Source organism: Camelus dromedarius, chromosome 5 (assembly GCF_036321535.1).
Source record: "Camelus dromedarius isolate mCamDro1 chromosome 5, mCamDro1.pat, whole genome shotgun sequence".
Taxonomy (NCBI): domain Eukaryota; kingdom Metazoa; phylum Chordata; class Mammalia; order Artiodactyla; family Camelidae; genus Camelus; species Camelus dromedarius.
Window position 1 is genome coordinate 82737408 of NC_087440.1, and position 26961 is coordinate 82764368.

The 26961-nt window shown below is 50.0% G+C and overlaps 1 protein-coding gene across 6 annotated transcripts in view; it reads right to left on the minus strand.

Moving 5' to 3' along the window:
* CCDC88C (coiled-coil domain containing 88C) overlaps window positions 1–26961 on the minus strand; it is a 122035-nt gene that overhangs the window by 2326 nt on the left and 92748 nt on the right. For 3 of the 6 annotated variants that reach the window (XM_031454194.2, XM_064486204.1, XM_064486205.1), the window contains 10 exons: window positions 26303–26580; window positions 23893–24036; window positions 22059–22245; window positions 20188–20333; window positions 17476–17565; window positions 15980–16218; window positions 10776–10964; window positions 7304–7372; window positions 4466–4534; window positions 3231–3523 (listed from right to left, as the gene is read on the minus strand). In XM_031454194.2, the coding sequence (XP_031310054.1) occupies window positions 3231–3523; window positions 4466–4534; window positions 7304–7372; window positions 10776–10964; window positions 15980–16218; window positions 17476–17565; window positions 20188–20333; window positions 22059–22245; window positions 23893–24036; window positions 26303–26580 (1704 nt within the window). Of the gene's footprint in view, window positions 1–3230; window positions 3524–4465; window positions 4535–7303; window positions 7373–10775; window positions 10965–13100; window positions 13423–15979; window positions 16219–17475; window positions 17566–20187; window positions 20334–22058; window positions 22246–23892; window positions 24037–26302; window positions 26581–26961 lie in introns of those variants that run through there. The other 3 variants (XM_064486206.1, XM_031454199.2, XM_031454198.2) reach the window with 3 other exon arrangements.

The window sequence follows — 26961 nt, forward strand, 5'->3', positions numbered from 1 at the left end:
GAACTGAGTGAGGGCCAGGTGGTCCTTGGGGAGCCGTCCTCCCGCCAGGATGCTCCGTGCCGCCCACACAGCCAGGACTGAGGTCTCCTGCTCAGCCTCCTTCAGGACGCAGAGCCTAATGACGTCCCCACCGCACACACTGCCCGGGTTATGATTGGGGCAGGGGTGGCCAGACACGGATCATCAGGGAGAGAACCGAGCCTCCACTTAGCAGCCCCCTAACTTTACAAGCAAGAAAGCACATCCGGAGAGGAAACGACTTCCCCCAAGGCTCATCCACTTCAGGAACCATCAGGCCGCCTGTTACAATCTCTTCCCTAGTTTTCCACTGATCAGAGCAGATGCAGAAAGCTGATGGCAGAACTGGACCTCCTCCATCAGCCCACTGCGCTCAGCCACACTGCAAGGGCTTATCATGGGCCAGGGAGGAAGAGACCAGCTCCTGAAAAGCCAGAACCAACCAGCCTCCGGACCCTCACTTGCCACCCAGGTCTTCCTCCTGATGTGAGAAAGGAGAGCAGCAGGCACGAGGGGGTTGGGGGGAACCAGAAAGGTCGACCATCCAGGCGAAGAGCGAGGCGGCCCAGCCCTCTAGACTGTCCGCCTCAAGTGGCTGCCCCCCACTGAGCAGCTGCTGCCCCAGCCGGGCTTCCCCTGGCCAGGGAACCAGTATTCTCTGCCACCACCCTGAGGCCAAGCTCTGTGTCCCTGCTCAGTAACTTCAGCCTTCTGCCAGCACCTCAGCCTGGAGGGGCCAAGCAGAGGTTTTCCTGAGGCTGATGCTGCAAAAAGGGGAAGGGAAGTGAGTTCATGCCGGAGATGAGAGTCAGCAGCGGAGCGGCAGCAATCAGAGCCCAGCCCGCTGTGAACTGTCGGGGGGCGTCAGCCTGCAGGACAGGTCAGCAGCTCAGGAGCCACCTGCACCTGCCAGTAACTCCTTGCCCCTGAAAACATCTGGGTGCTCAACTTGACAGAGGTGCAGCCTGCTGTTTCATGCTAGTTTGAAGCCACACTTGGGGGGGGGGTGTGCAGCGAGACCCCGGGTTATCAATATGGACAGGAGCCATTCTTCGAGTGCTTCCCACGAGCCAGGCACTGCGCTACGAACCACATATGTAATCACAAAAAACTTAGTTTGATTCTGAGAATAACTCTGTGCAAGGTTGTTTAAAGGTGTATTAAAACACCCTTTAATAGGTAAGAGAATTAAGGTTGTAGAGGTTAAACATCTAGAGTGGCAGACTGGGGATTAGAACCCATGGCTGTCTGACTCTGGAGCTGTTTTCCATGCCTCCTGGCCCCCTTCTGCGTCTTTCACATCCACCTTTGTGAGGCTACCCAGGGGCCCATCTTGTGACACCCCCGTCCCAGCAGCATCAGCACTCAGGGAGTGGAGGCATGGGGTGGGGGCATCACTGTGATGTCTCCAGGCCCACTTTGGGGAGGACGGGTGGTGCCAAGTACATGGGGCTGGTGGGGGTGAGCTCCCTGGGCAGACGGGGAGGGTGGGGGTGGCTCCCAGCTTCCAACAGTAACAGCTGCAAGATGATTTGGGTCTCATTTAGGCTGAAAAGGGACAGGTAATGTAGGAGGTGAGGAACAGTGACTACGAGGACAGATCTGAGCTGAGGTGGGAGTATGGGGAGGAGCCCTGCCCCTTGCTCAGGATGCCTCCCACCCCTGACCTCTAGCAAGGGCGAGGAAACTCACTGTGGCAGGACATCATCAGAAAAGGACTGAGCAAGAGGGCCATCCAATTGCAGGCACCCCTGATTTCTGGACTGTTTTCATTTATTCCATTAGATCAGTGCTTCTCAGTCTGTGATGCCTAGACACAGTAACAGTGAGAGCAACATCTGGGAACTCAGCAGAGATGCAAAAATCTCAGAAACCTCAGGTCCAGCCTGTGTCCTGGCAAGCCCACCAGCCAGTCCGATGCACATAGAGTTTGAGACCCACTGCATCAGATCATCAACTTCTGGAGGGCAGGTTTTTGGTCTTTCTCAGCTTGATTTCTCCAGCTTCTAGCCCAGAGCAAGTGCCTGGTACACAGACATGCAAATGAAGAGAGGGCAGGGGCCACATTTTATATTTCTGTTGGTGCCAACCAACCACAAGACCAGGCACCATGCATACTGCCAAACACACAGCAGGTGCTCAATAAATATCTCCTGAACAAGTATTTTGTATTCTCTGTGTCACTGTGGCCCATTAAGGGCAGGTCACAGAGGTACTGTGTGGCTAAAGAAAGTTCAACTGTGTTTAAGGGAAATGAGATGGAATCACTGAAGCATTAAAAAACCTTAAAAGGTCTCAATGTCAAGACAGTATATATGTCATCTGTTCAAAAACCCAATAGCTCAGAGGACTAGATCAGACAAAGTATGTAAAAGACAGACATGCAGCTTCAGAAAAGCTCAGTGGAGACACTGGGAAGGTGAGAAAGGAGGGAGGTCCCAATACAGGTGATGTCTGGGGGTTGGAGCTGCAGAACAGATGTCAGCAAACCCAGCAAACCAGAGCTACGGCCCAGTTCCAGCTTGCTGCATGCACATTTTTATATGGCCTGTGAGCTAAAAATAGTTTTTATATTTTCAAATGATTGAAAAACATTTTTAAAGGAACAGTTTTTCATGACATGTGAAAAATTATACGAAATTCAAATGTCAACGTCCATGAGCAAAGTTTATAGGAACAGGGCCATTAACGTTCATTGACAGACGGTCCGTGGCTACTTTCCTGCTAACACGGCAGAGCTGAATATCTGCAAGAGACCGTCTGGCCTGGAAAGCCTAAAATATTTATTATTTGGCCCTTTAAAGGAGAAACTCAATGATCTCTGCCAGTGACTGCTCAGGAGAAGTGGGTATTCAGAGCTCTGCCACAAAACTGAGTGTGAGATCCCAGCCCTGTGAGTGGGGTGCTGGCCATATCTTCTCTAGAGAATCTCCCAGTAGTGGGCGTCACCATCCCCACCCCCTAGGCTGGCACCAACTTCTGTGCTCTCCTTTCACAGATGGAGAAAACAGCCTCCGAGGTCTGGGGCAGGCTGCCAGCACCTGGGGGTTTGCTGGCCAGCGGGTATCCTCCCCATCCAAGCAGCCCTGCATCTAGGCCACCCCCGCCCCACCCTTCTGTGACTCTGCTATCATGGTTTCTGCCTACAGTCCTGATTCCGGGAGAGAAGGAGGAAAGAGGGACCCGCTGCATCCAAGCCCTGGGCCACTCACGGGTGAGGGGGAGCCCCGGTTGCTTTCCTCCAGGAACTCCTCCAGGGTGACCATCTCACTGCTCGGGGAGGTGGAGCACGGCCGCACCCCGGCGGCGTGGGGCTGGGCCACGCCCCGCTTCTGGACGCCCTCCTGGGGGAGAGGCCCATTCCGGGGTGGGGGGTACTCATGGCGTCCAAGGGCGGGGCGCCCCGGGGTGCTGGCATCCCGTGGTGGAGGGGCCGTGTCCCTGCTGGGGATCAGGTCTTCGCTGCTGAAGCTCTCGGACCTGCCGTGGAGCTGGTCGGAGGAGCCTGGGGTCAGGGCGGGTGACATAGAGGAACACGCGTCAGTCTTCCTGTCTCTCTCGCCTGCCTCCAGTGGACTCACTCCAGAGAGGACCCTGCCGGAGAACCCAGGGCGTACTTCTCCCAGGCAGGGATTTTGGATGTTAAGGATACTCTGGAACACTTAGAACTCAGAAAAAAATAATTCGAGACAAAAATGGAAAGCTTCTACTGAAGTTTAAATTATTAATAGCTGTAAGGCACCAAACTCAGCTCTCATCCATTCATATATTTAAAGGTTTATATGGCACCTGTGACATGATAGGTGTTCTTTAGGGGCTGGCCATGTGGATGTTAAGAAGTAAAAAAATCTTGGGGTATAAGTCAGTGGTAAGTGCATGCCTAGCATACACGAGGCCCTGGGTTCAATTCTCAGTTCCTCCATTAAAACAAACAAACAAAGCTAATTACCATCCTCTCCCAAAACCCTAAAAAATAAATAAAAATATTTTCTAAAAAAAAAAAAAAAGTAAAAAAATCTGTGTAAGAGTTTATAGTCTTGGGACAACAAACACATTCTCTTCAGTTGTACAGGGAACATTCATTAAGAAAGACCATAAAATTAACTTTAAAAGACTTAAAAGAATCAAAGCCATCCACCATGATATCCAAGCACAGTGGAATGGAACTACTGTAACTGTCCCCATTCCAAAGATGAAGTAACTCAGATTCAGAGGATGGGTGACTCGCTTGGGTGCCCAGAGCTGGTCAGTGGGGGTGAAGGGATCGGAACCCAAATCCATTCAAACTCTGGGCCTTCGCTTGAAACCATGTGACATGGCCTAGGAATGCAGGGGGAGGGTGCATGGAAAATCTTGGTAGATGTTTTTTAAATTATAAATATCATCTAAGCCCAGAGCCAAAGATCCACATACACTGAAAAGTGCCCAGAGGGAAAGGCCAGCTTACCTTTCAGGTTAAGGGGTGAGCTGTCGCTGGATGCATTTCTACTGCTCTCCAAGCTCCCCGGCCGGGACACTGAAAAGAAATGCCAACGTTTAACCTGAAGGCAGATGACCAGGTCTGTCCTGGACCAAACTATCTAATCTGAGAAAACTTATGGAACAAGATAGCTCTGTGTGGTCGGAAGGACGGGCTTGGGGATCCTCCGTGCGCGCCCACAAGGAAGTCTAGCTCCACCGAGGGCTAGGCGCAGTAGACCATCCGGAAATGGCAACTTGTCGTATTTTTAATTAGGTCTAGGGCTGTGGCTTAAAACAATCTTGTTAATGAAGGACATCTCACGCAGAACTAAAAAAGCAGCAAAAAAATAAAGAATAAAGGCTGCTCTGGGCGAGCCAAGGGTTGGGTTTGGGGTGCCCACCTTTATTGCTGCACAGCACTTTCTGGAACATGCATGAAAATCCCCTGCCTAGACCACAACAGTGCAGCTTGGAGCGGGCAGGAGCTAAGAAATGGCGGTATGTGCACACACGTGTGTGTGCATCTGTGTGAGGGAGCGTGTGCCTGTGTGCAGGGCGGCTTCGGTCCCATGCACCTGGGAGTGGGAGCTGGGACCCTCAAGAGGGGAGGGGGTATTTCCCCTGGATGTTCGCTGTCCTTCAGCTCATCTGTCTCAACTTCACACCTGTCCCAAAGGGAAAAATCGACCTTTATGGTGGTAAGTGCTAGACGGAACCAGTCCTCCTGGCTGCTGTGTGCGCCTCAGCGTGTTTGTGGAGGTTCCAGGGCGGGTGGCCCCCTTTCTCCTGCAAAGGGCAGGCTGTGCCTTTAAGGCCTCCCAGCCCACATCTCCCAGGTCCCTCCTCCAGCAGCTCTCAGCCTCACAGCCCTTCTCGGCCTGCCCCTGCCCTGTATCAGTGTTTGTCTTGCTGGACCACGAAACCCTGGGGGACAGGGGCTGTGTTTTTGTCATCTCTGCATCCTCCCAGCACACAGCTGGTGTTGAGCTGGCTGCACTGAGAACTGAAGACACACTGCTTCCCACCTTCCCCTCCGAGGAAATTTGCTCTTGTTTTACTGGGTCTTTAGGGCACCCAGTTCCCAAGTGCTGGTGTGTTCTCTGCAAATAGCAGGCATCTGGAAAACACTTGCTAGCAAACAGGGCTTGGGGATGAGCCAAAAAACACATGGTTTTTGTGCACAGTAATAAAAGCTGAGTAAGTCTTCTCTTTGAGAAGGGAATATTTGAAATAAAAAAAATGCACATCTCTCTTTAAAAAGGAAATAAAGAATAAAGTTTCACTAAAAGAAACTTGTGATACAAATCAATGGGAGTTTATCCAAGCATTGCCTCAAAACCCCTGTTTTCCTTCTTTCTCCTGATAAGAGAAGCTCAAGGAATCAGAATACTTAGGAAGAAAACCCTCTGGTCAGCTGGCAAGCATCAATCTGGCTATTCAGGTTCACCAAATGTTGCAAGAGAGTCCTCCTACTGGTATTATCTGCCACTCAGTGTAAAGATAAAAGGGCCCCCTTGTGTCAAACTGTTTCATCACGGAGCCCATCTTTACTCATATAAATTATAAATGTCTGTATTTATAGTATAGAACTTTTAAGACGATGGATAGGGTAGGACGTAATGTTCCTACACTTATTAATCACTTCAGAAGTAAATTGATTAAATGTAAACTTTGAATTTTTTTAAAAAAGAATTATCTCCCCACTCTCCTAGGATTTTTGTTTTTCAAAGATTAAAATTAAAAAAAAAAAAACCCAAAACCAAAAACCCAAACCCAAAGCAGCAGCTTTTAATTTGAGAAGATTGTTATAATTCACAGTTTCCCTTCTGTAGAAATTTACAATATGCCTAAATCAAATGGCAAGTGCTTCTAACAATTTCTAAGACTAAATATAACTTACTCTGGGCAACTAAAGTCCTGAAATCAAGGCTTTCTGTGTGGGTCGCCAGAACTTCCTGGTGAACATGAGGGGTGCTTTAAAGCAAGGGAATTATGAAAAGACACATGCACCCCAATGTTCACAGCAGCACTATTTACAATAGCCAAGACACAGGAACAACCTAAATGTCCATCAACATCAATGACTGGATAAAGAAGTTGTGGTATAGATATGGAATACTACTCAGCTCTAAAAAAGAAGGAAGTAATGCCATCTGCAGCAACATGGATAGACCTAGAGGTTATATTAAGTGAAGCAAGTCTGACAGAGAAAGACAAATATATGATGTCATTTATATGTGGAATCTGAAAAAAAATACAAATTTTATTTACAAACCAGAAATAGACTCTCAGACACAGAAAACAAACTGTGGTTACCAGGGGGGGAAAGGGTAGAGGAAGGGTAGATTAGGAGTTTGGGATTAACAGATACATATTACTACATATAAAACAGATAAACAACAAGGACCTACCATATAGCACAGGGAACAATATTCAATTCTTGTAATGAGCCATAATGAAAAAGAAACTGAAAAAATATATAACTGAATTGATATGCTGTATACCTGAAACTAACACTGTAAGTAGACTACACTTCAATAAAAAAAAAAAAAGTAATGGGAATTAGCCTCCAGAAGTGGGACACTTGATAGGTAGTGACTTCCCCGTCATTGGAGGTGTATAAGCAGAAGCCACATGCTCAGGCCCCTGGGGAGGGCAAGGAAGGGGCCTGGAGGAACTGTGAGGCCCCCTTCCCACACCACCACCACATTCATTTCCTTCCTGTGCTGGACTTCCATACAGGACTTAGCCTGAAGGGAAAGCACTGTGGTTGAGAACAAGTCTGAGAAGCCGGGCGGGAGGACTCATGGCACTGACCACTCACCGTACTGCCTGTGGTGAGCAAACTCAAGTTCCAGGGACGGCTCGCAGAGGCTGTCGTCTGAATTACAGCCTGTGGTGAAAAGAAAAGAGTCAGGGGTCCCGGAACATCCTCAGGGAAACTCAGGCCCTCTGCCAGGCAGCCACCTCTGAACCTTGCCTGAGTCGCAGCAGTGTCCAGCTCTTGGGGACGTGGACCGTGCCTCCTCCATCCATCCCCCTACTCCTCCTGCTGGCACAGCCCTCACACTCCTGACTCCTATTCGATTTAACTTTAAATCACACTTCCGCCTGTGCAGTGACTGGGACTTGAAGATTAAAGCAGCGTTTTGGCTTACGGACAACACAGCAAGTGCGGCTGGATATTCGGTAGCCTGGGGAGCCCCTCCCAACCTCAAAGGCCAGGCTGTGCCAGCAGCTCCCCTCCAGGGGCCACACTGTCTTCAGGTGGCAGGAGGAAGGAAAAGGAAATGCTCCCCCACCTGGGGGGCAGGCCAACACACTGGAGGCCGCCCCGCCCTGCCTGCAGCTTCTAACCAGAAACAGACCTGGAACCCACAGGCCGCCTGGCAGCTGCCCTTCCCCTGAGAAGGGCTCACACGCCCGAGGCCTGCTAGTTTCTCTCTGACAGCACACCCTGGGTCCCCTCCAAAGTGAAAAGAGGGTTCTATGCCTCCAATTCCTATTATAAAAATTCTGGTAGGGAGACGGGCCCAAACTTAAGTATGATCTAACTGCTTCCTCTGCAGGTGAGTTTTGTCCCCCTTAGGAGATGAAGACACGACAACCCTTTTCTATTTTTTTTTTTTTTAACTCACTGAAGGCAGGAGAATATGACTTTTAGTATTCTCCCCTGATGCCTGACTCAAAGTAGTGGCTTAATTAAAACTTGCTGCTTGGATTACAACAGTACAGTATGGCTAGTGACATGTAGGTTATTGGTCATTAAACCTGGCTAATTATCATAATTTTTGGAAAACTCTTTAAAAATATGGATTCTTATTTAGGAAAAATACATATTTGTCTTTTGATCCAGCAATGCTATTTCTAGGAATCAACTCTGAAGACTGGTTGACTGAATAAACTGTAATACCACCATTTGAATTATTATGCACCTATAAAGAGTGAGAAAGATCTCCATGACATATGGCTAAATGAAGAAAAAAAATCAAGGTGCACATATTTTGTTTATTTTTGCCAAAAGAAACAGTGAAAGTATAAATAAGGAACTAAAATAAAAATGGTTATCCACAGGGTGATTCTGGAATGTAAGGTGGGGGAAAGAGATGTGAGACTTAGAAATCTCAGGATGCCTTTTAACATAGTTTAGCTTTAAAATCATGTAAATATTTAATGTATTAAAAACAATTTTAAAAGAAAACTAAGCAGGAGGACATAGTATGCACAAGGTCCTGGGTTCAATCCCCAGTACCTCCTCTAAAAATCAATAAATCTAATTACCTACCTCCCCCCAATTTAAAACATAAAAAAAAAAACCCTAAAACTGAAAGCAGATGCACATAAACCTTACTGTATATCAAAGTGCTAACATAATCATACAGAGAAAAAATTCCAGTGAATTTCGATGGTGCATCCTTAGCGAGATATAATCTGAGAACTAAAAGAGCCACGAAGAAAATGCAAACATCACTTAGTGATTTTATTAGTAGTAATATTGGTATTATACTTTTTAAACCATTATTGCATATTTTCAGGAAAATTAAGTGACTGTTTCAGGAGACAAGACTTTTGTGTAAGAAAAGGACAAATAAGAAATCAAAGAAATATCTCTGTAGCATTACATTGGAATTGGAAATATTGATATGAACTCATAATATCTACGTGTCCTAGCTTTACTGAAAGGGTCTAGAAGTAATGACAACTCTGTAGTGCCCAGATCTTGATTATTCAATTCTACTCTAAATGGGACTAGATTTACTTTAAAAAAAGCTGATTCTAAGGGAGGGTTTCCATTTTGAAGATGGTGATATGGCCACCGCCAATGACTGCCCGGAGTGTGAGAACTGGGCAGCCAGGGAATCGCCGTGGGCAGTGCTGGGCTTATGGTGCTGACGGACCCCTGTGCAGGCTCTGCAGGCGGATGAACGGCCAGTGATGGTTCTAGATCTGGGCTCCAGTTCAAGGATGGGATCCAGGCTGAGACAGCCCGTGGGTTGGTCTGGAGGGCTGGACCTTGAGCCACATAGACCACAGGAACACTGAGGGGGAGATGGTGTTCCCAGCTCTTCCCCAAGACCAGGCAGGGCTTCTGCACCCGAGCCCAGGAAACCAGGGAGACTGGTGACTGGACGAGACACCCTTGCCACGCCGGGCTCACAGCACGTCTGTCTCAGCCAGCACAGGGCACAGTTCCCTTGACATCCAGCAGTAAGTGACGGCACTCGCAGTGTCTGGCCAGCAGTGGAGAAAGACTGTCTGCCCTGTGCCTACTCAACACATCCTCTCCCCAGGGGTGTTTCCTACTTGTAAGCAACCAGGACAGGGCAGGGACCCGCCTATCTTTGCTTTGCTTATGAAACCAAGGTTGTGCACACTCCTGATTTCAAGAGCTGAGTGGGTGGTATTATTATTAAAAATAATAACCACTTCTTGTTCTCCGATTTCTAACACCCCAGGGCAATCACTTGCAACAATTTCAGCTGCTGCTTTGAATTATTATCTAATTTCTAAATTATCAGCAGAATGTCTTTTTTAGTTTTAAGCTTTATCTTTTCTGTTTGCTTATTTTAAACTTCCAAGGGCTCCTCCCTTGCTCTTTCTGTAGCATTGGTTCTTGCTTCACGGGTATGACAGCTCTTTTCATCCCTGGCTGTATCAATGATGGGCATCGTAAAGCTTTCATCTCCATGCTGACATCTGTTTACCCTGATGTCTCCCACACTGGTGTCAGCCTCTGCTCTCAGATGCTCTCCTGGGGTGTCCGTGGGCTTCACCTGGCAGGATGTGACTGAGACCTTCAGTTTGTGAATCCTTCCCCCAGTCCCTTTGTTTTCCATTTGGGACACTTGCCTTCAGCTCTGTTAATCTACCTCCCGTTCAGAGAGCCTCTCGTGTCTCCTCCCCAGAGAATAAATCTCCAGACTTCTACCAAGGTGAGCTGAGGGAGGGAGGGTGCCTGCTTTTAGCCCAACTCTGGCTCATCTCTTTTCGGGAGCTGCTTGGTGCCACCAGTTCCCGAACTGGTGGTGGCAGTGGGTCCTGGGGCTTTCCCACTCGTGGCTTAGGGTCATGCCTCTAAGGCGAAGTTACCTGCCCAGAGTCACCCACCCAGCTAGTAGGCAGTGTGAGGTCTGAACCTGTGTCTTTATGATGCCAGAGCCTGTCCACAGCTCACCCACTCTGCTCACCTCCTCTCAGCCTGAGACTCACCTGCCCCTGAGAGCCTGAGGTCTTTAGGAAGGACCCTGGGCCCCAGCTGCTCAGCTTTCTTGGTTCTTGAGGGGCCCACAACTCACCTTTGGTGCGGCCTGGGTGCCGGGAGATGGGGGTGGAACTGGAAGGGGTGGTAGTGACGGCTGAGGTCGAACAGGGCCGGGGGCCCAGCTCCACGGGCCAGGACTTCACGGCCAGGTCAGCGGAAGCGTCCTTGCGGTCAAGGCTGCCTCTGTGCGGGGAACCCCGCTTTGGCTTTAGGTCCCCAGGACCTGGGGCAGAGAAGGACACTGAGAAACGGGGCTGCAGAATCCTGTGCTCAGGCTGGGCTACACACAGAGGCCAAGAAGCAGGGGCAGCAGGGCACGCAGACCACAGGGACCAAAGCTGAGCTGCCACCTCCCCGGCAGCGGTTTAAACAGGAGGCCCCGGCTACAGGCCTGTGCCAGAGGCCCCGAGAAGCTGGCCCCGGCTCCAGTGACGGGCCACACTGCAAGCCCTGAAACCCTGGGAGAAAATAAAGAACTCAGGAGGACAAGCAAAGTGTTGGTGAAAGTCCAACATGTTAACTATAAGGCACACCCACTACAGAACACTGGGTGTAACTCAATGCTGATTTTAAAAAATCCTGACAGATATCTGCTCAGGCTCATTTCGGACCTGTGTGCATCCTTCCAACTGACTTCACTTACAATCCAAGAAAAAAGTTTACTGTCACCTTAACAATATGGGAACAAGTCTTTAATCTGCATGATGAGGCTGACTGCAAGAAGGATTTTTACTGTGTATTTTGTGCTCTTCTGCAGTGTCTAAATTTTTGACTATGAGGACATATTCTTGTCAATGTTAAATAAAATCTTATATAAAAACGTTAAAAAAAAAAAAAGCCCCCACCTTTCCAACTACCTAGTGGTAGGAAAGGGAATGGACTCTCCAAACACAAGACAAAAATTAATGCAGTTGGAATTCCTACTAGCATTAAGATAATGCTGGGTTTTTTTAAATTTTTTTTTTTTGGCGGGAGTAATTATCTAATTACAATCAATCAATCAATCAATCTATCTATTTATTTAATGGAGATACTGGGGATTGAACCCAGGACCTCACGCATGCTAGGCATGCGCTTTACCACTGAGCTCTACCCTCCCCCCTGACAATGCTGTTTTGTGTACTGCCTCAGTCCAGGCACCCCAAGGGCTGCAGGCCCACTACCAAGATCTCAGCCCCTCTCCACGCTCTCCCACAGACCTGATCCCACCTGCCCCTCAGCCACTCAAAGTCTGGACCCTCTGTGAAATTTTAAGCACCCAAATCTTATGACTTGAAATCAAGGTAAAATTTGGATGTTGAAAGATAACCTTGATGAGAAGCAAGATTCAAGTCTGGTGGAATGGGGGGGACAGACATCCAACAGGTGGAGTTAAAATGAGGAGCAGAGGGGAGGCGGAGATGACCAGTTAGCACGAATAGCGGAGAAACAGCACTGTTCCAGCGGCATGCTCAGGGCACAGGGGCCTGGAGGGCCAGGACCATGGCAGCCCAGGGTTCCCACGGTGGGGTAGGTGAGCTGAAGTCAGTGCCACGTCAGCCGACTTCAACATGTTAACACTTACGTATTTATTGTTATGGTTACCTTGTTTTTATGGTACTGGCTTTCCACTTACAGTACAGGTGTTAATCTTTCCTTTTGAAATAAATTTAAGTGCACACAGTGAGTCAATACAAGGAAAAATATGTAAGCGATCATACAGGTGATACGGCAAAAATCATGGAGATGGTACAAGAATGATTAAAGACAGAAAAAACTGCAGTAGCTAAAGGCCTCTATCGACCAGCCTTTCCCCCACTGTGGGCGTGACTGGGGTGCTGATGTTCTTTCCATCCACTGCTGTTTTAACTTCAGCATCCGAGATGTCAGAGAACTACAGCACAGTCATAAAACTCCTCTCTGGGCTGAACTCTGGCTGAGCAGCATCAATGCAATTATTCAAAATGCCTGAACGGAGCAATAAATCCTTCAAAACACAGAACACCTCTGAAAAGGGCCTCAATGGCAAAAGCCAAGAATTCAGGGCTTTGACAAAGAAAGAGGAGGAAAGGGCAGCAGTTTTAAATTTAGCTGCTTAAAAATAAGTCTAAAAATAAAAAAAAAAACTCACTTGACAGAGGCTGTACATCTTAGGAAGCATAGCGACAACTGACCAGTTCTGCTTTACACACGGGCATGACATAAGCCTGCAGGCGCGAGACAGAGGGACCAGCACACGGCCACTGGACTTACTTAGCACGGACAACCTGGCCCAAGGGCCTGTGCACGGATGTCCCGAGGCTCCCCTACAACTGTGCTGCGCTGGAGAAACGGTCCAGAGGGTGTGACAACTCATCTTCTCTTTTGAAATCAGAATCCACGCTGGCTACTTTAGGTCTGGCTTGGAATTGGGGTCAGGAAGAGGGGTCCACTCTGGGTCATCTGGCCTTTAGGTACTGTTTTTTTTTGTTTGTTTGTTTGAATTTCAGAAATGAAGGAGGATACACGATGAAGACACATGATAAAGGAAAAGGATTAGAAATCTCCAATTTCTGAAAAAGGGAGAGGCTCATTAGGAGAGGATGGGATGTCAGAAGAAGACCAGAACCGCAGGCGTTTAGACAGAGCCGGGTGGGCCGTCGGAGACTTGTCTTTGTCCTTGCTTTTGCTTCTCAAAAAGGGACTCTTTTTGCGCTGAGCTGCTAAACCGTTATCCCCCGGATAACCCAGGTGAGGAAGGAAAAAAAAAAGCAAATAAATGAAATGAATAACAACAAATGGCTCTAAATTAGCTCAATGTACTTAGGAAATGAGAATCCTGTCCAGCCCAGGAAAGACGGAAACAATATCCATGACAAGACGGGAGTCAGGCCTCCGTGAATTATTTATGCTCTGCCTCAATTTAATTAATTTAGTGGCATCTCAGTGCCAATGCTTTACTTACTCAACATGTGAGCAGAATTACATATTGCTCATGGAGCCAAGGGCTTAGATTATTTTTCAATTTCAATGTGTTAAATTATTGAATAAGAATGCTTATTAATTTAGAACCCAGCTTCTCTTACTCATCCATTTTAATGACCGGCTCCCTGACAATTTGGCCCACTCGCTACTCTTATTCCTGTTCAGAGATCTTGGAAATAATAGGTCTCTGGCCTGCTGTAATTAAACAGTCTACCTGAAGTACTCACTAATAATTCTTGTACATCTGAAATAACATCTTTCAGTAGGATGAGTTTAAAAACAATGAAAATATCTTTTTCATACCCCAAACCCCTCAACACCAAGAATTATATCCTGTTAGATCTCTTATGCATTCTCTATTTCATGACCTTTAAATTAGAGTATTATCAGAGCAGACAACTGGTCTAACTTTTTGAACATATACAGAAACATAATTGATGTATCCAACTTCTGACTTAGAATTCAGTTTGATACTAGAATCTCCATTATTTCCTCCTCCACAGCACCACCTGCTGGCCATTGCTCACACCACAGGATAAGGGACCCACTTTATGCGATGCTGCGGCCCCTGGTTAAGCAGCGTGTCTGCTCAGCTTTAACTGCAGGCTGTGCACGTGATGGTGAAGTGCTCAGGCACCAATGTCAACAGACCTGTGTCTGAATCCCAGTTCTACCAGTTATTACATGAGTGGGTAGTTTCACAGTGTCAAGCTTCACTCGATCAGCTCTAAAAAAGGGATGATTAATGATGCCGACCTCATAGGGTAGTCAGGATTACACGAGACAAAGTAAATCAGCTAAAAAGGTACTGAGCCTAAAGGAGGCACTCGATGTGTGGCTACTGTTATGAATAATAATCACCACTGACTTGCTCATTCATGACTGGTGCAAGCATTGTTTTCCTCTGAAAGTTTTCCTAACTCAATTAGGTTGACTATAGTTAACTAAGCCAACTTTAATACAAGTTGATGTGGTAGATATCAAAAAATTTAAACAGCCAATGTGAAAACCTGTGGCCACAGAACCCCTCTAGGTAAAAACAAATGTTAAGTTTCATTATCATTTACCTGCACAAGAGCCTTTTTGCCTAGTCTGCTCCCCTGTGCAGAATGGGGGTGCCAGCATCTGTCCCCAAACAATGTGCGTTTGAATACACATTTTCTTTCATGCATGTGGAAGTGACACAACAGCACCTGAAGTGGTGAGTGTCACCTTCCAAAAGGCTTGTCCACATGCCACACTCAGAGGGCGGCTTGTCACAGGCCCTCAGCACTATAATGTCAGCCCTGACCCAGGGGTGCAAAGGTCTCAGGCATAGGTCTGATCTTTGGGAAGTCCTCGTGTCTTTCATTAAGATTTAAATTATTCCGGGTGCAGGTTTGGCATAAACAATCCATGAACTGATATTTAAAAGCAAGTGTGGAAATTTAATGATGTTTAAGGTAACTGCTGTGTTTAATCGATTCTAAGCTGTACATTTCCCCCCATATCTGAGCACCTCTGAAATCAGGATGCAGCTCCAACAGTATGTGATAGTCACCACTGGGGCCAGATGGAACCATGACAAAACTGCCACATCCACAACCAGTGTATTTTGCTCATATTTCCTTTTACGTATATGCATAAAAATTTGTCTAATTAAGTCTTTTACAAGAGCTCTTCAACAAGAGTATAATAAAAACTCTTAAGTGGTAAGGCACTGCATCGTTTGACTGCCAGAGCTGTATAAAATAATTTTACAGCTTGTAATGGATAGCCTCTTAGATTGGATGAAATAAAGCACATTCAACTAGAAATCCACTTCAGAATCACTGGCAAACTGCAAATGACAGCCCTCATGAAAAGGTGAGCCAGGCCCCCTGGCTGGTAGGACTTCAGGTCAGACTGGAGAAGAAAACCTGCCTTTCCAAGTGATAAGATTAGAGCCACACTCGAACTTGTTGAAGACTAAACATATGCACATTCCGCGTTAACTGCGCCTGGGATCTCCCTACAGAAATAGCTTACTCTAAATCTCTGACACATGCAAGGAAATCCTCAAACATATGCTACTGAGCTGGTCTCTAGTGCCTGCGTGGTGATCAGCTGGTTTGAGCCCCTCCTACACGCTACATGAGTAGTGATGTAAAATTGGTCTGACTTGTTAACAAACCTACGGAGGCAGATGTGAGTGTCCACAGCACCCCCGCCTCACGCTGCTACACACGTGTGCACATCCACACGCAGTCTCCCTCTACCCCGTCCAATGAGAGAGTCCTCTCGGACCACCGCCTGCAGCCAGGGCAGCACTCCTACCTTTTCCCAGGGGTCCATTGTGGGTGTCATGCTCCTCTGCACAGTTTGAGCCCAGCGGGGTAGACTCGGGGTTCTCCGGCTGAGATCTGAGAGGCTGAGAGGCAGATGGTGAGGCTGGGTCTGGCGACTCCAGCTGCCGGGAAGGGCTGTCTGTGGTTGACTTCAGTCGTTCTCTGGAACCCTCTTTCTTTGGTTTGATGAATTTGACTAAGGCTTTGGCTCCAATCCAGTGGTTTTTCCTAGTTAGAAGTAGATTTTTAGGACACAACCAACCCTCACTGCCCCCTCCAGTGGGTCACTGGATGCCCTAACCTGCCTGGGAACCTGGCCATTAACTTGGGGTTTAGACTGATGGCATCTTCCCCGCCACCATGATCATTGTATTTGGGGCTCAGGAGTTAGAACAGAATTCCCAGGCAGGCTCAGGCCCGGGGATGGTAAAAGCATGTATCGTGGCAGGAATCCACACCAGTTGCTCAGGAAACAGAACTTCAGATACGCCCATCAACTCTCGATTATCTCTGTGAAATAGAGGAAGCAGTGCTCCGCTAATGTGATCTGTCAGTTGGCGACTTTTCTGCCAAAATGCGATTTTCAGAAACAGTGTCACATTCCCTGACCATTCCCAGCACTGGGGAAAAGCAGGGCCGTGCAAATTTAACAAGTAAGTGATAAAGCTGTAGCTAACAGGAAACGGAGGCTTCTGTGTAACAGAAGAGAACCACACCTAGGTTCTCACTCTGCTCTGCAACTGAACTGCACTGTGTTTACACAAATCACTCCATTTCCTCATCTGGGCCTCAACACCATCTATCAAAGTGAAGGCTGAGGCTGAGGTTCAGAAATTCTGTGGTTCTGTGATTTCAACAGAGAGGCCATGAAGTATGCATGGTGGTTCTGGCTTTGAGGCTAGGCTAGGACAAGACCATCCGTAGGGCCGACTCCTGGGGCCCAGGCCCAAGGGAAGCACCACTGGACAGATGCTGGCAGTGTCAGGGGACTGAGCCAGCCCTACAACCCACTGCCCTCCGGAGAAGAGGATGTGTTTGTGAAGCCGCCCTGGGGTTCAGCGAATCCAGAGGAATCTGTATAAGGCCAAAAGGTCCAAGTGTTTGAAGACCATGGGTACCGCGTCTGGAGTCCTATTCATGCTTCCTTCCCCAACCAGGAACGTGCTTTTCTACACTTTGCTAAATCTTGTACAAAAGCCAACAAGGCAACCCTTCTACCCTGCTTTCATGGTTCCAAACCACTGACTCTCTGTACCCTTCAAAGGGTTTGTGGTTCCATGAAGCCTGTGTCTTGTCAGGGTCAACTGGCATATGCCACCCCTCATAGGACAAGCTGGAGCACAGGGGCCGCGGGAGGGGCATGCACACAGTGAAAAGACACGGGCCCTATGCACTGGGCGCTGCTTGGAAGGCAACAGTTTTCACCCTGCGCGAGAAAAGGATTTCTGTTCTGTGTTTAAGTCACTGAAATGTAAATCAACTTACTTCTTTGGAGCAGGGTCATAGAACTTGTACTGATCCATGATTTTTTCTTCCAGTTTTTCCTTATGCCTCCGTAAGGCATTTAATTTGTCTCTGTGAATAGAGGGGAAAGAAAATCCATCAATCTGGTTTTAAATGAAACAAATGAACATACTCCTCAGCCCAGCCTGGGACCTGGCCCAGGAGGGGCCAGTATTTTTCTGGGATTCAGACATCATGGTGCTCATGACCATCACAATCACTGAGTTGGGAATACGTGAATGGAAGCGTCTGACACGGGTCCAGGCAGCCCTGATACCTATAGGAGGCCTGCTAAAGAACCTAGGATCCAGCTGGGAGTGAACTCAAGGGAGCAAAGCCCTAACCACCTGAAAACTCAAGCTCAGAAGCTCCAAGGACTTTCCAGCCAGGATGCTGGACACCCCAGGGTCAGACACAGAACCAGCTCCTGTGGGTGCATGTCAACAATACTTTGGGGGAAGGGGGTGAGGTCTGCTTTCAGGGAGTTAGATGGGCATCAAGGTTGAAAAAGTCATTTCAGCAGAGTCAAACCTCTGACCTGAACCCATTCTAACGTTGGGTTTCTGGTAAAATTTCCATGGGAACAAACTCAAAAGGCTTCAGGGGCCAGACAGAGAAGACAAGGAGCAAAGTGGACCTGGAAAGACTAGAAGGAGGGGTGGGGACTGTGGCAAGGCTGAGCTGCCCCAGCATATCTCTGCCACGTGGGAATGAATGCAGGCCAGGGAGCGGATGGGGTGGATGGGCGGATCTTTCCATTTTTTTTAGAGAAGCTGGAAACTCAAATTGTGAAACAAAATCTTCTGATTTGTAAATGCTGGAAACCAGTTTGTTTTCAAAAAACACAGAAAGGATCAAAGAAACCTCTTAAATCCTGGACTGCCAGAGAGCATGTCTGCTTCCTGGGACAGAGGCTCTGGCCTTCCTGATACAAAGAGGGTGCTTTTGTTTTATCTCAGGGAGTCATGCGGTTGGTGGAATCCAGACAACATTGCCCAGAGGGCCGCCGACTCCTGTCCTGCCCCAGCTCTGACCACCTGCGTCGTCTTGGAAGCTTGGACCCCTGGTTTCCCCAGTGGAAAATGAGGCCTCTGGGCCAGAGGCAACTGCTCAGGCTTCTTTCTATCAAGCTGCTGCCAAGGTTCCACCCAAACGGAGGTCTCTCCCAAGAGTTCCCCGTGAAGGGAGCACATCACGAACCACTGGGCCCTGGACCACCAGCCCCTCTCTGCTCCCAGCCCCCTTGGCTGGGTGACTGTGATCTGTTACTCTGTCCTCACGGCCATGCTGCTCAGCCACAAGCTGTGAGTGCTTAAGTGGCTGCGTTCAGCCCCAAAACACACACAAACTCAGAGAGCCAGCACCGTGCCCCTCCCAGCACCCGGCACAGCGCTCCACCCAGAGCAGCCTCTGGGCAGCCTGCCAACTCCTGGCCCTCTGCAGACACCCTCGAATGCAGAACTGTCATCACACCATCGCCCCGGGCTCCAGGTTCCTAGTCGTCTAGAAAGCACCTGCCCGGCGTCTGCTGGGAATTATTATCAGCTGGATTATAGGGGCCAACTTCAGGCAACCATCATTTCTACCCCAAAATTACAGTGTGGTTTTCACTGTAAACCATCTTTTGGTAGGTGGGGAGCCACCTCTAGACAAGCAGACGAAGCCGGGAGAACAAAAAGGAGCAGCACTACATTGGAGAGCTGGGACAGTGTGCCATCTCCCCGTGACCTCGTCCCTCTACCAGCCTGGCCCCTCTCGCCTTCCCTTCGCTGGCCAGCCATCCCCGACCACGAGGAAGGACAGTCAGACCACCACAGCAGAGTGTGAACGCCTCCCTGGATCCATGGACGCATCTTGGATTACTCCCCTTTCGAACCATGTGGCCCCAGCACCAGGCTCTTCCTCTTGACCTCACTGCTGGCAGCTTCCTAGGCCCTGCAAGATCAGCATCGCTTCAACACTCCCCAGTGAACCCCAACTTGTTAGCCAGGCATGGGAACCTCCCCTGACTGAGGATTCCTCTCCCTACAAGGTCCCTGTGCCCAGACCCCTCTGCTCCGCCGTCACATCCCCCGATCTGCCTTGCCGTCTCCCCGCCCTGCATCAGCAGCAGAACCCCACCCTCACCCCTCCTTCCACACCTCCGTGTAACTCCTCAGCTCTGTCTGGGATGGAAAGAGCCCTGCTCACACCCGCCAATCCTACTGGTTCCCGGTGACCAGGTCATCATGCACCTCACAGGGCCCACGCCAAAGCCGGCAGAAGTAAATACTGCAGCACAACGGTCACCCACCCTCCAGACGACCCAGGGGAAAAGACAGGCGATAGAAAGAGATGGGTTGTGGCACCTGTGCTCAGCCTTGCATTGGAATTCTTTCCCTGAGGTACTTTTTGTTAGCATGGTTGTTATTTTTAGAAGTGAACTTAATTCCTAAAGCAGATTAAGAAGCTTCTGGCAGTAGGCAATGTCTTTGAAAAGCAAAAGAAAGCCAACTGCCACCGCTTGCAGAAACCCAGAACCACTCCAGGGGCACGGAGAGAGGGATGCCCTGGTAAGACGGTCTGCCCCCGCCCTGAGGGACCCCAACAGGCCCCAGGGCCGCTACTTGCCCAGAGCGGAGCAGGTCTTGGCGGGGGAGGTGCGACCCCTGTGCCGACGCCCGCGTCCCCCCACCCCCCTCCACGGCCCCTCACATGTACTGCTTTTGCTCCTCGTGATACTGCTCCTTGTTCTCCATGTTCTGCTCGAGAAGCATCTGGTTCTGCTGGCTCAACAGCTGGATCTGGCTCAAGAGGTGATGATTTTCTTCCTCCAAGTTCCCCTTGAGGCGGGAGAGCAGCTAAAACAGAGATCAACCATGTCTCAAACACTGTGTGACCCCCGAGTCTACTGCTGGGAATCTAGCTTCCAAAAGGGAAAGGCCACATGCGCCAAGATGCCTGTCTCAGGATCATCCACACTTGTGAATGATCCTCGGCGACCACACTGTGCAATCCGATAGCCGCTGGCCACGTGTGGCCGCTGAGCACGTAAAAAACAGCCAGCCAGTCGGCGCTGAGCCGAGCTATGCCACAGGTGGGAAACACAGCAGATTCTGAAGGCTGAACTAAAATAAAGGATGTGAAATATCTCATTAATGAGTTTTTTGTGGTTACATGTTGAAATGGTAGTATTTTAGATATGCTAGCTAAATAAAATGTTATTAAAATTAAGCCCATCTGTTTCTTCCTTTTATTAAGATGGCTGCTGGAAAATTTTAAATTATATCTGGCAGCTGCATTATTATTTCTAGTGGATAGCTCTGTCCTAGACAAGAGTCAGCACACTACCTGGTAAAGACCCAGGTAGCAAATATTTTAGGCTTCTGGGCCAGACAGTGGTCTCTGTCGCAAATACTCAACTCTGCTGTCACAGCAGGAAGGTGGCCCAAGACAGAATGTGAACACACGGGTGTGACTGTGTTCCAATGGGACTTCGCTCATTAACATTGCCATTTATCTGTCAGACCATTTCTACTTGCCACAAAATAGGCTTTTCACCTCCCCAACCATTAAAAAGCATAAAAGCCATTCTTAGTGCACGGTCATTTCAAACAGGTGGCAGGCGGGACTGGATTTCTGGGCTGAGGTCAGCCAGTTCTGCTCTAGAATATGTACACATGATTGGTGCAGTAGCAGAATGACAAGCTTCGGCCTCAGACAGACTAGGTTGCAATCTCCTTCTGCAGACCCCAGCCTGAAGTCCCCTGGGAAACCCTGCAGCCCCTCCCTGGGTGGCACAGCCCACGGCAGGGGCTTTCCTCCGGCAGTGCTCACCTTTGTCTCGGCCCCCACCTCCTCCACAGGCCCCTGCCCCAGCCCAGCAGGCCCTTAGGTGTCTCCTGGGCCTCTGCGTCCTCATTCATGACAACATGGGGCTACCGTGAGCTCAAAGGAAAAGGCCTCTGAGAGTGTTTCTCACACACAAACCAGGAGAAGCTGTGTCCCGGGTCCCTGGCTGTCCTAGGGGCCACCTCAGAGCTGAGGTAGGACGCAGCTGCCCCTCCCTGCCTGATCCGCTTTGCCAGTCTTGTGTTTGAGTTAGTGGATGACTTCATCTGGGAGGGCGCTGCCGCTTAAGAAGATACTTTCTAAAAAGTGCACCAAAAGGGAGAGCTCTGCCCCTCTTGAAACCAGGGACTCCCGTGTAAGCTCCCTAACTGCCCCGGGATCAGGAACCAGTCAGCCAAACCCAAGCACGGAGGAAAATCTGTGCCATTTCTCTAGCACAGCGTGGCTATTGACATGAAAAGAAAAAGGAAACAGCATGGACCCAGCCAAGAGGACAGAGATAAAACAGTGCTTGGCTGTTTCCATGCACCTGCCTGACCCTGTGCAAAAAGCAAAGGTCAGATGAAAAGGTGTTTTCTAACACACCCCTACCAGCTGTGGTGTCCTGCCCCCTTTCACACACAGTCTTCGAGCAGAGACGCCAAGGAGGACCCATCACGACCCCACTGAGCCCAGGGCTGTCGTCCCCAGGGACCTGTCCTGGGGCCCCGAGGCCCTGCCCGGCCCAGGCCCACCTCGCAGTGGTTGTCCAGCTTGGTCAGCGAGATGTCCATGCTCTGGTGCTGCTCCTTCAGCTCGTCGAACTGGGCCTGCCAGCGGTTCAGCTCCAGCTGTGAGTTGTTCAGCGAGGTCTTCAGCTCCTTGGTGTGGGCGTACAGCTCCTCGTACTCCCCCTTCAGCTGACGGTGCAGGAAATTCACCCTGGGGGAGTGGAGAGCCACAGGGCCAAGGGCTGAAGAGCGCTCCCAGGCCCTGTCCCAGCTGTGCAACCTTCAACCAAACCACAGCCTTTCTGGGCCTCAAAATGAGGGGGCTGAACAAAATCAGCGGTTTTCATCAAATTGTGTTCTTTGGGGTTCTATGAAGGTACCCCTGGTGCCCCCACCTTGGCTGGGGGAGACAGGACAGGCAGGCTCAGACACTTGCTTCAACAGAACACCACTGTTACGATCTCTTCTATATTTAAGGCTGTGGTATATCTGTCTACTTGGAAAAAAGGATTCTGCTGTTTAAAAGATTTTTTTTTAAAAAAAAAACACTGAACCAGAACATTTCTACTGTAAAACTCTTTGTCTATGCCCAGCTCTTGTTCCCAATTCCAAGCCCCTTTCTAATTTCACGTTCTGAGATAAAGATGAGATTCTGGGGGTATTAGGTAGACCCACTGAAATCATCATAATACTAACTATTATCCACTGGGCTTTCTTGGGGGGAAGATTTAGAATAGGAAGCTCAAGTTACAGGGGCTCACGGACTCCCTGTCGCTGTCTGGTCACTGCTGGCACTCTTCGCCCACCTGCCTGGCACCTGCGTTTGCAGCCTCTGGTTCACGTTAACACGAGGACATGGCGGAAGAGGCAGTGTCACACGGTCATGCCACAGACAAGACTAGATTCAAACCCAGACTCTGCCCTGATGAGAAGACAGGCCCTGAACAAGGTGGCTTATTCTCTCCCCCATCTGTTTAAAACAAAAAAGCACAATAGTTCAGCAGAGTCTTGTCCCTCTCAGCAGTAACATTCCGTAAGATTCCCGAGACACTAAGTTAGCTCTCAGGGGAACACACAGGGGTGGGCTCCTGTGCGCCTCTGGTCACACATTATTGTCAGCTGATCAGGACATATCTTGTTTTATATGGTTTGTCTAAAGACACATTAGTGATAGGCTCCCAGCCGACAGCACTGTAATTCATGCCCCGAGGGAAGCTTACCTACCACCTGTATATTCTCCGTAAGGCACATGCCAGCCTTGCACTGAGAACACGAGACTGCACTTGAGTACTCCCGGGGGGGGGGGGGCATTTAAAACACTGAAATCGTCACCAAAAAGCACAAAAATACGAAAACCATGGCACTAAACAGGCCACAAAAAGACCGCTCGTTTGCAGTATGCGCTGACACAAGAAGGCAGAAGTTAAGCATCTCGTTCATCCTTGGCTGGAAACGTGTACACCAGGCGACTCAAGCACTTCGCCCCCCACCCACCCTGGGGCAAGTCCACCAAAGCTCCCCGAGCACTGACTCGGGGCTCACAACAAATGTTAGCAAGGAGGTGTATTCACCGAGAGGGAGTCTGCTGGGTGATGAAAAGTACCTGTGGCTGAGACAATCATGGTCACCTCACGGAGGGAGGTGAAGACACCAGCTTAGACAGACCACTGTCCCCAAGCGTCACTTTGGTCCTGCCATCCCAGCTACCAGCTAGTTCCCTTTAAGCGTGTTACCATCCAGCTGTTAACGTGGCAGGGTTTGTGAGAATAAACGATTCCCAGGGCCTCCCCTGTGATCCGCTCTGAGCATGCTGAGTGAGTAGATCTGACCGGAATCTGCGGGTGGGGCCCCCGCTTACCTGTCCAGCTCTTCCCGCAGCCTCTGGTTCTCGCTCACGGCCACAGCGCTTGTCCTCTGCTCCTGCTGCAGGGCCTCCCTCTCGGCCTTCACAAACTTCTCCAGCTCGTCCAGCTCTGCTTTGTGCTTCAGCAGGTCGCCATGCCTGTGGGAGGGGACACCCGCTGGCAGCTTGTCCATGCCTTCTTTCTCTGCAGGTACCTCACACCCTGGGAGATGGTGAAGCCTCCACGAAGAAGTGGGGTTCGTCTAGTGGCTTCTCTCTGCAGAGCCGAGGGGGACAGGAGGCCAGAGTGCAGAGGAACAGGAGGGGGTGGCTGGGAGAGGTGGCTGGGGCAGGGCCAGAGCCAGGGTGGGGCGGCTCTGGGGGTCTCCTCCAGCCCTGGAACCACAGGTGTCTTCTTCCCACCCCACATGCCCCTCAACTCCCTGTCAAAGCGGCCTTCCTCCCAGCCACCTCGGGAAGCCAGGATGATGCTAACTCCATGTGCTTCTCTAAGGGGTCTTAGTAAGTTACCAGTGGCCTGCTAAATGCAAACAGATCTAAAAGAAACCACCAAATAAACAGCTGAACACCACCACATATGACAGCTAATGTAACAGCGAATCCCCACTCAGCGGGGACTAGGTGACCCCCTCCCTCGGAAACCTGGCTCCCTGTTCTTGTATGGGCTGGGGGAGGGGTGGGCAGAGGCTAGTCCGGTGGGGCCCGGGCAGCTGCCGGGGGCCAGCTGTTCTCACACTCACTCACTCACACACACACTCACACACGTACACAGGGGACTGCTCCCGCACCCAGGCGTTACCCTCTCCCCCTTTTCATTTTCCTCTTTGTACTTTCTCCTCCGTCTCACTCTGTACAGGTTACCGCACAGCCATCTCTGGAGGGCAGCAGAGCACAAGGATGGAGTCCCTGACAAGCCTGGGCTGTTCCCCGACCCCCACCTGCTGTAAACTTCTGAGCTCACGATGACTCGAGAGCCCCCAAGTCTAAGGTGGTAACAGACGCGCCACCTTGCACCTTCCCCTCTCCAGCAGATCCCTCTCTCCAGATGTCCTTCCTGAGTTTTTCACACTCAGAGACCACCCAGCGTCCCAGGGTTTTCTAGCCTCGTCTCCAGACTCCACCCCGACCTCACCAGCCCCCACGTCAGCTGTATTTGGACTATCTGACTGGAGCCCAGTCTTGGGCAGGAATCAAGCTCAGAACCTGCTCGGGCAGCCGTATAAACACAAACTTTTGTGTGGCCTTAGCCGTGGGGCCGAGGCTCCCCAGTGTGGCCCAGTGAGAAGCTGGGCGGGGGCTTGGCCTGGCTTTTGGGGGCGATCTTTCTCAACCAGGCTGACGATTCCGGGGAAAGTCAGGCAAGGTCTGACAAATTAGGATCACGGGCTGACCATCAGGGACCCCAACTTCCACTTCCCTGTTGTAACGTCTTGGAAAAGTGCACCGACCAAGCACCTCTCTAACTATTAGTAACCACTCCTCTGCAGAACAGAACCTGAGTGAGTCTGGCTCACTGAATCCCTGGTGCGAGACAGGGTGCTCAGTAAGTATCTGGTAAGACAATGAATGAATGACTGTCTGATTTAAGTGTCAAATGAAATAAATATAGAGCCATCACCCCTGTGTTCCAGGTACCCACACTCCTGAACCCATAGCCCTGCTGCAGACACACCCAAGGGGCCTCCAGCCTCTGTCCAACCAGTAAAAAGTACTGAGTTAACACAGTGGTTCTGTGTTGAACCCTTCCTTCAGAGCCAGTCCAAACTCCACCTGCAAAAACCTTCCCCCACTGAACAGACAAGAAGAATATCATGAAACCTTCACAATAATAACACATAATAGGACACGTGGGTGCCTGGTGAGTGCGGGGCGCCATGCTAGTTTCAGAGTTGAGTGAACACTTCTCACTCCACTTCACTGGTCAACTGGGTGCACCCCCGACCACGTCTAGACACAGCACTATGTACACAGGAGGTGTCTACTAAGTGTCATGTGAATAAAGGTTGGGCGCAGGAAGAGGCAGAAGATGCTCGTTCTGGCTGGAAGGGATGGAGATCTGGGTGGATGAATGGGGTGGACTCCAGAAGGAGGCAGAAAGGAAGCACTGGGTGAGTGGAGGTGGGGGTCCTTAAGGGAGCAGGGACCCCAAAGCTGATGACAGGCTTTCCTGAGCTGGAACTGGCCGTGGCAACCCCCTTCTCCACCCAGGGCCCTCCTGCTACTGGGCCTTCATCTGTACAAACTCCAAATCGCTGAGGGTGACGCTGATTTCCTTTCCTTTGGGAAAGTTCTGATGCCCCAGATAGCATGACGCAGCAACCCAAGAGGAGAGGCGGTGTGGGGAGTAAGCGGGGGTGGGGACACAGACCCGGGGGAGCCCACCCCTCCAGCCCCCCACCCTCACCTCTCCCCGAGCTCCTTGTGCTCCAGCTCCAGGTTGCGATGCAGCGTCTTCAGGCAGCTGTGCTGGCGGATGAGGGCCTCGTACTCCGCGGACTGACGCTCGTGGAGCACGCCCAGGTGCTCGTGGTCCTGCAGCAGGGCCTGGTAGGCGGCCGTCAGCTGCTCCTGCTGCTTCTGCAGGGACTCGTTCTCGCTCTCCTTGGCTGCCTGCTGGTTCTGCAGCAGCGTGTACTGTGCGGTGAGCGAGGCGCTCTGGGAGCTCAGAGTGGAATTCTCCACCTGCCGAGGGAGAAGGGGCTGACACCGAGAGACCAGAGACCCTGGGACAGGCAGAACCCAGCTGGGGCTGAGGACAGATCCACCAGGATGTAAGGAGCCGCTGGAAGGGGCCAAACGGCATCAACTGACTGTCATGTGGGGCTTCAGCCCTGAGTCTGTCTCTACAGATGAGACCTTTCTGGGCAAATTAGGTCCTTTCTCTAAATAAGCTCCTTGGATACCCTCTCTGAATACTTTTAAAACCCTATTTCTTAGAGGGGAGGATATACCTTAGTGGTAAGAGTGCGTGCTTAGCAAGCATGAGGTCCTGGGTTCAATCCCCAGTATCTCTATTGAAAGACAAATAAATAAAAATAAATAAACCTAACTACCCCCCCAAAA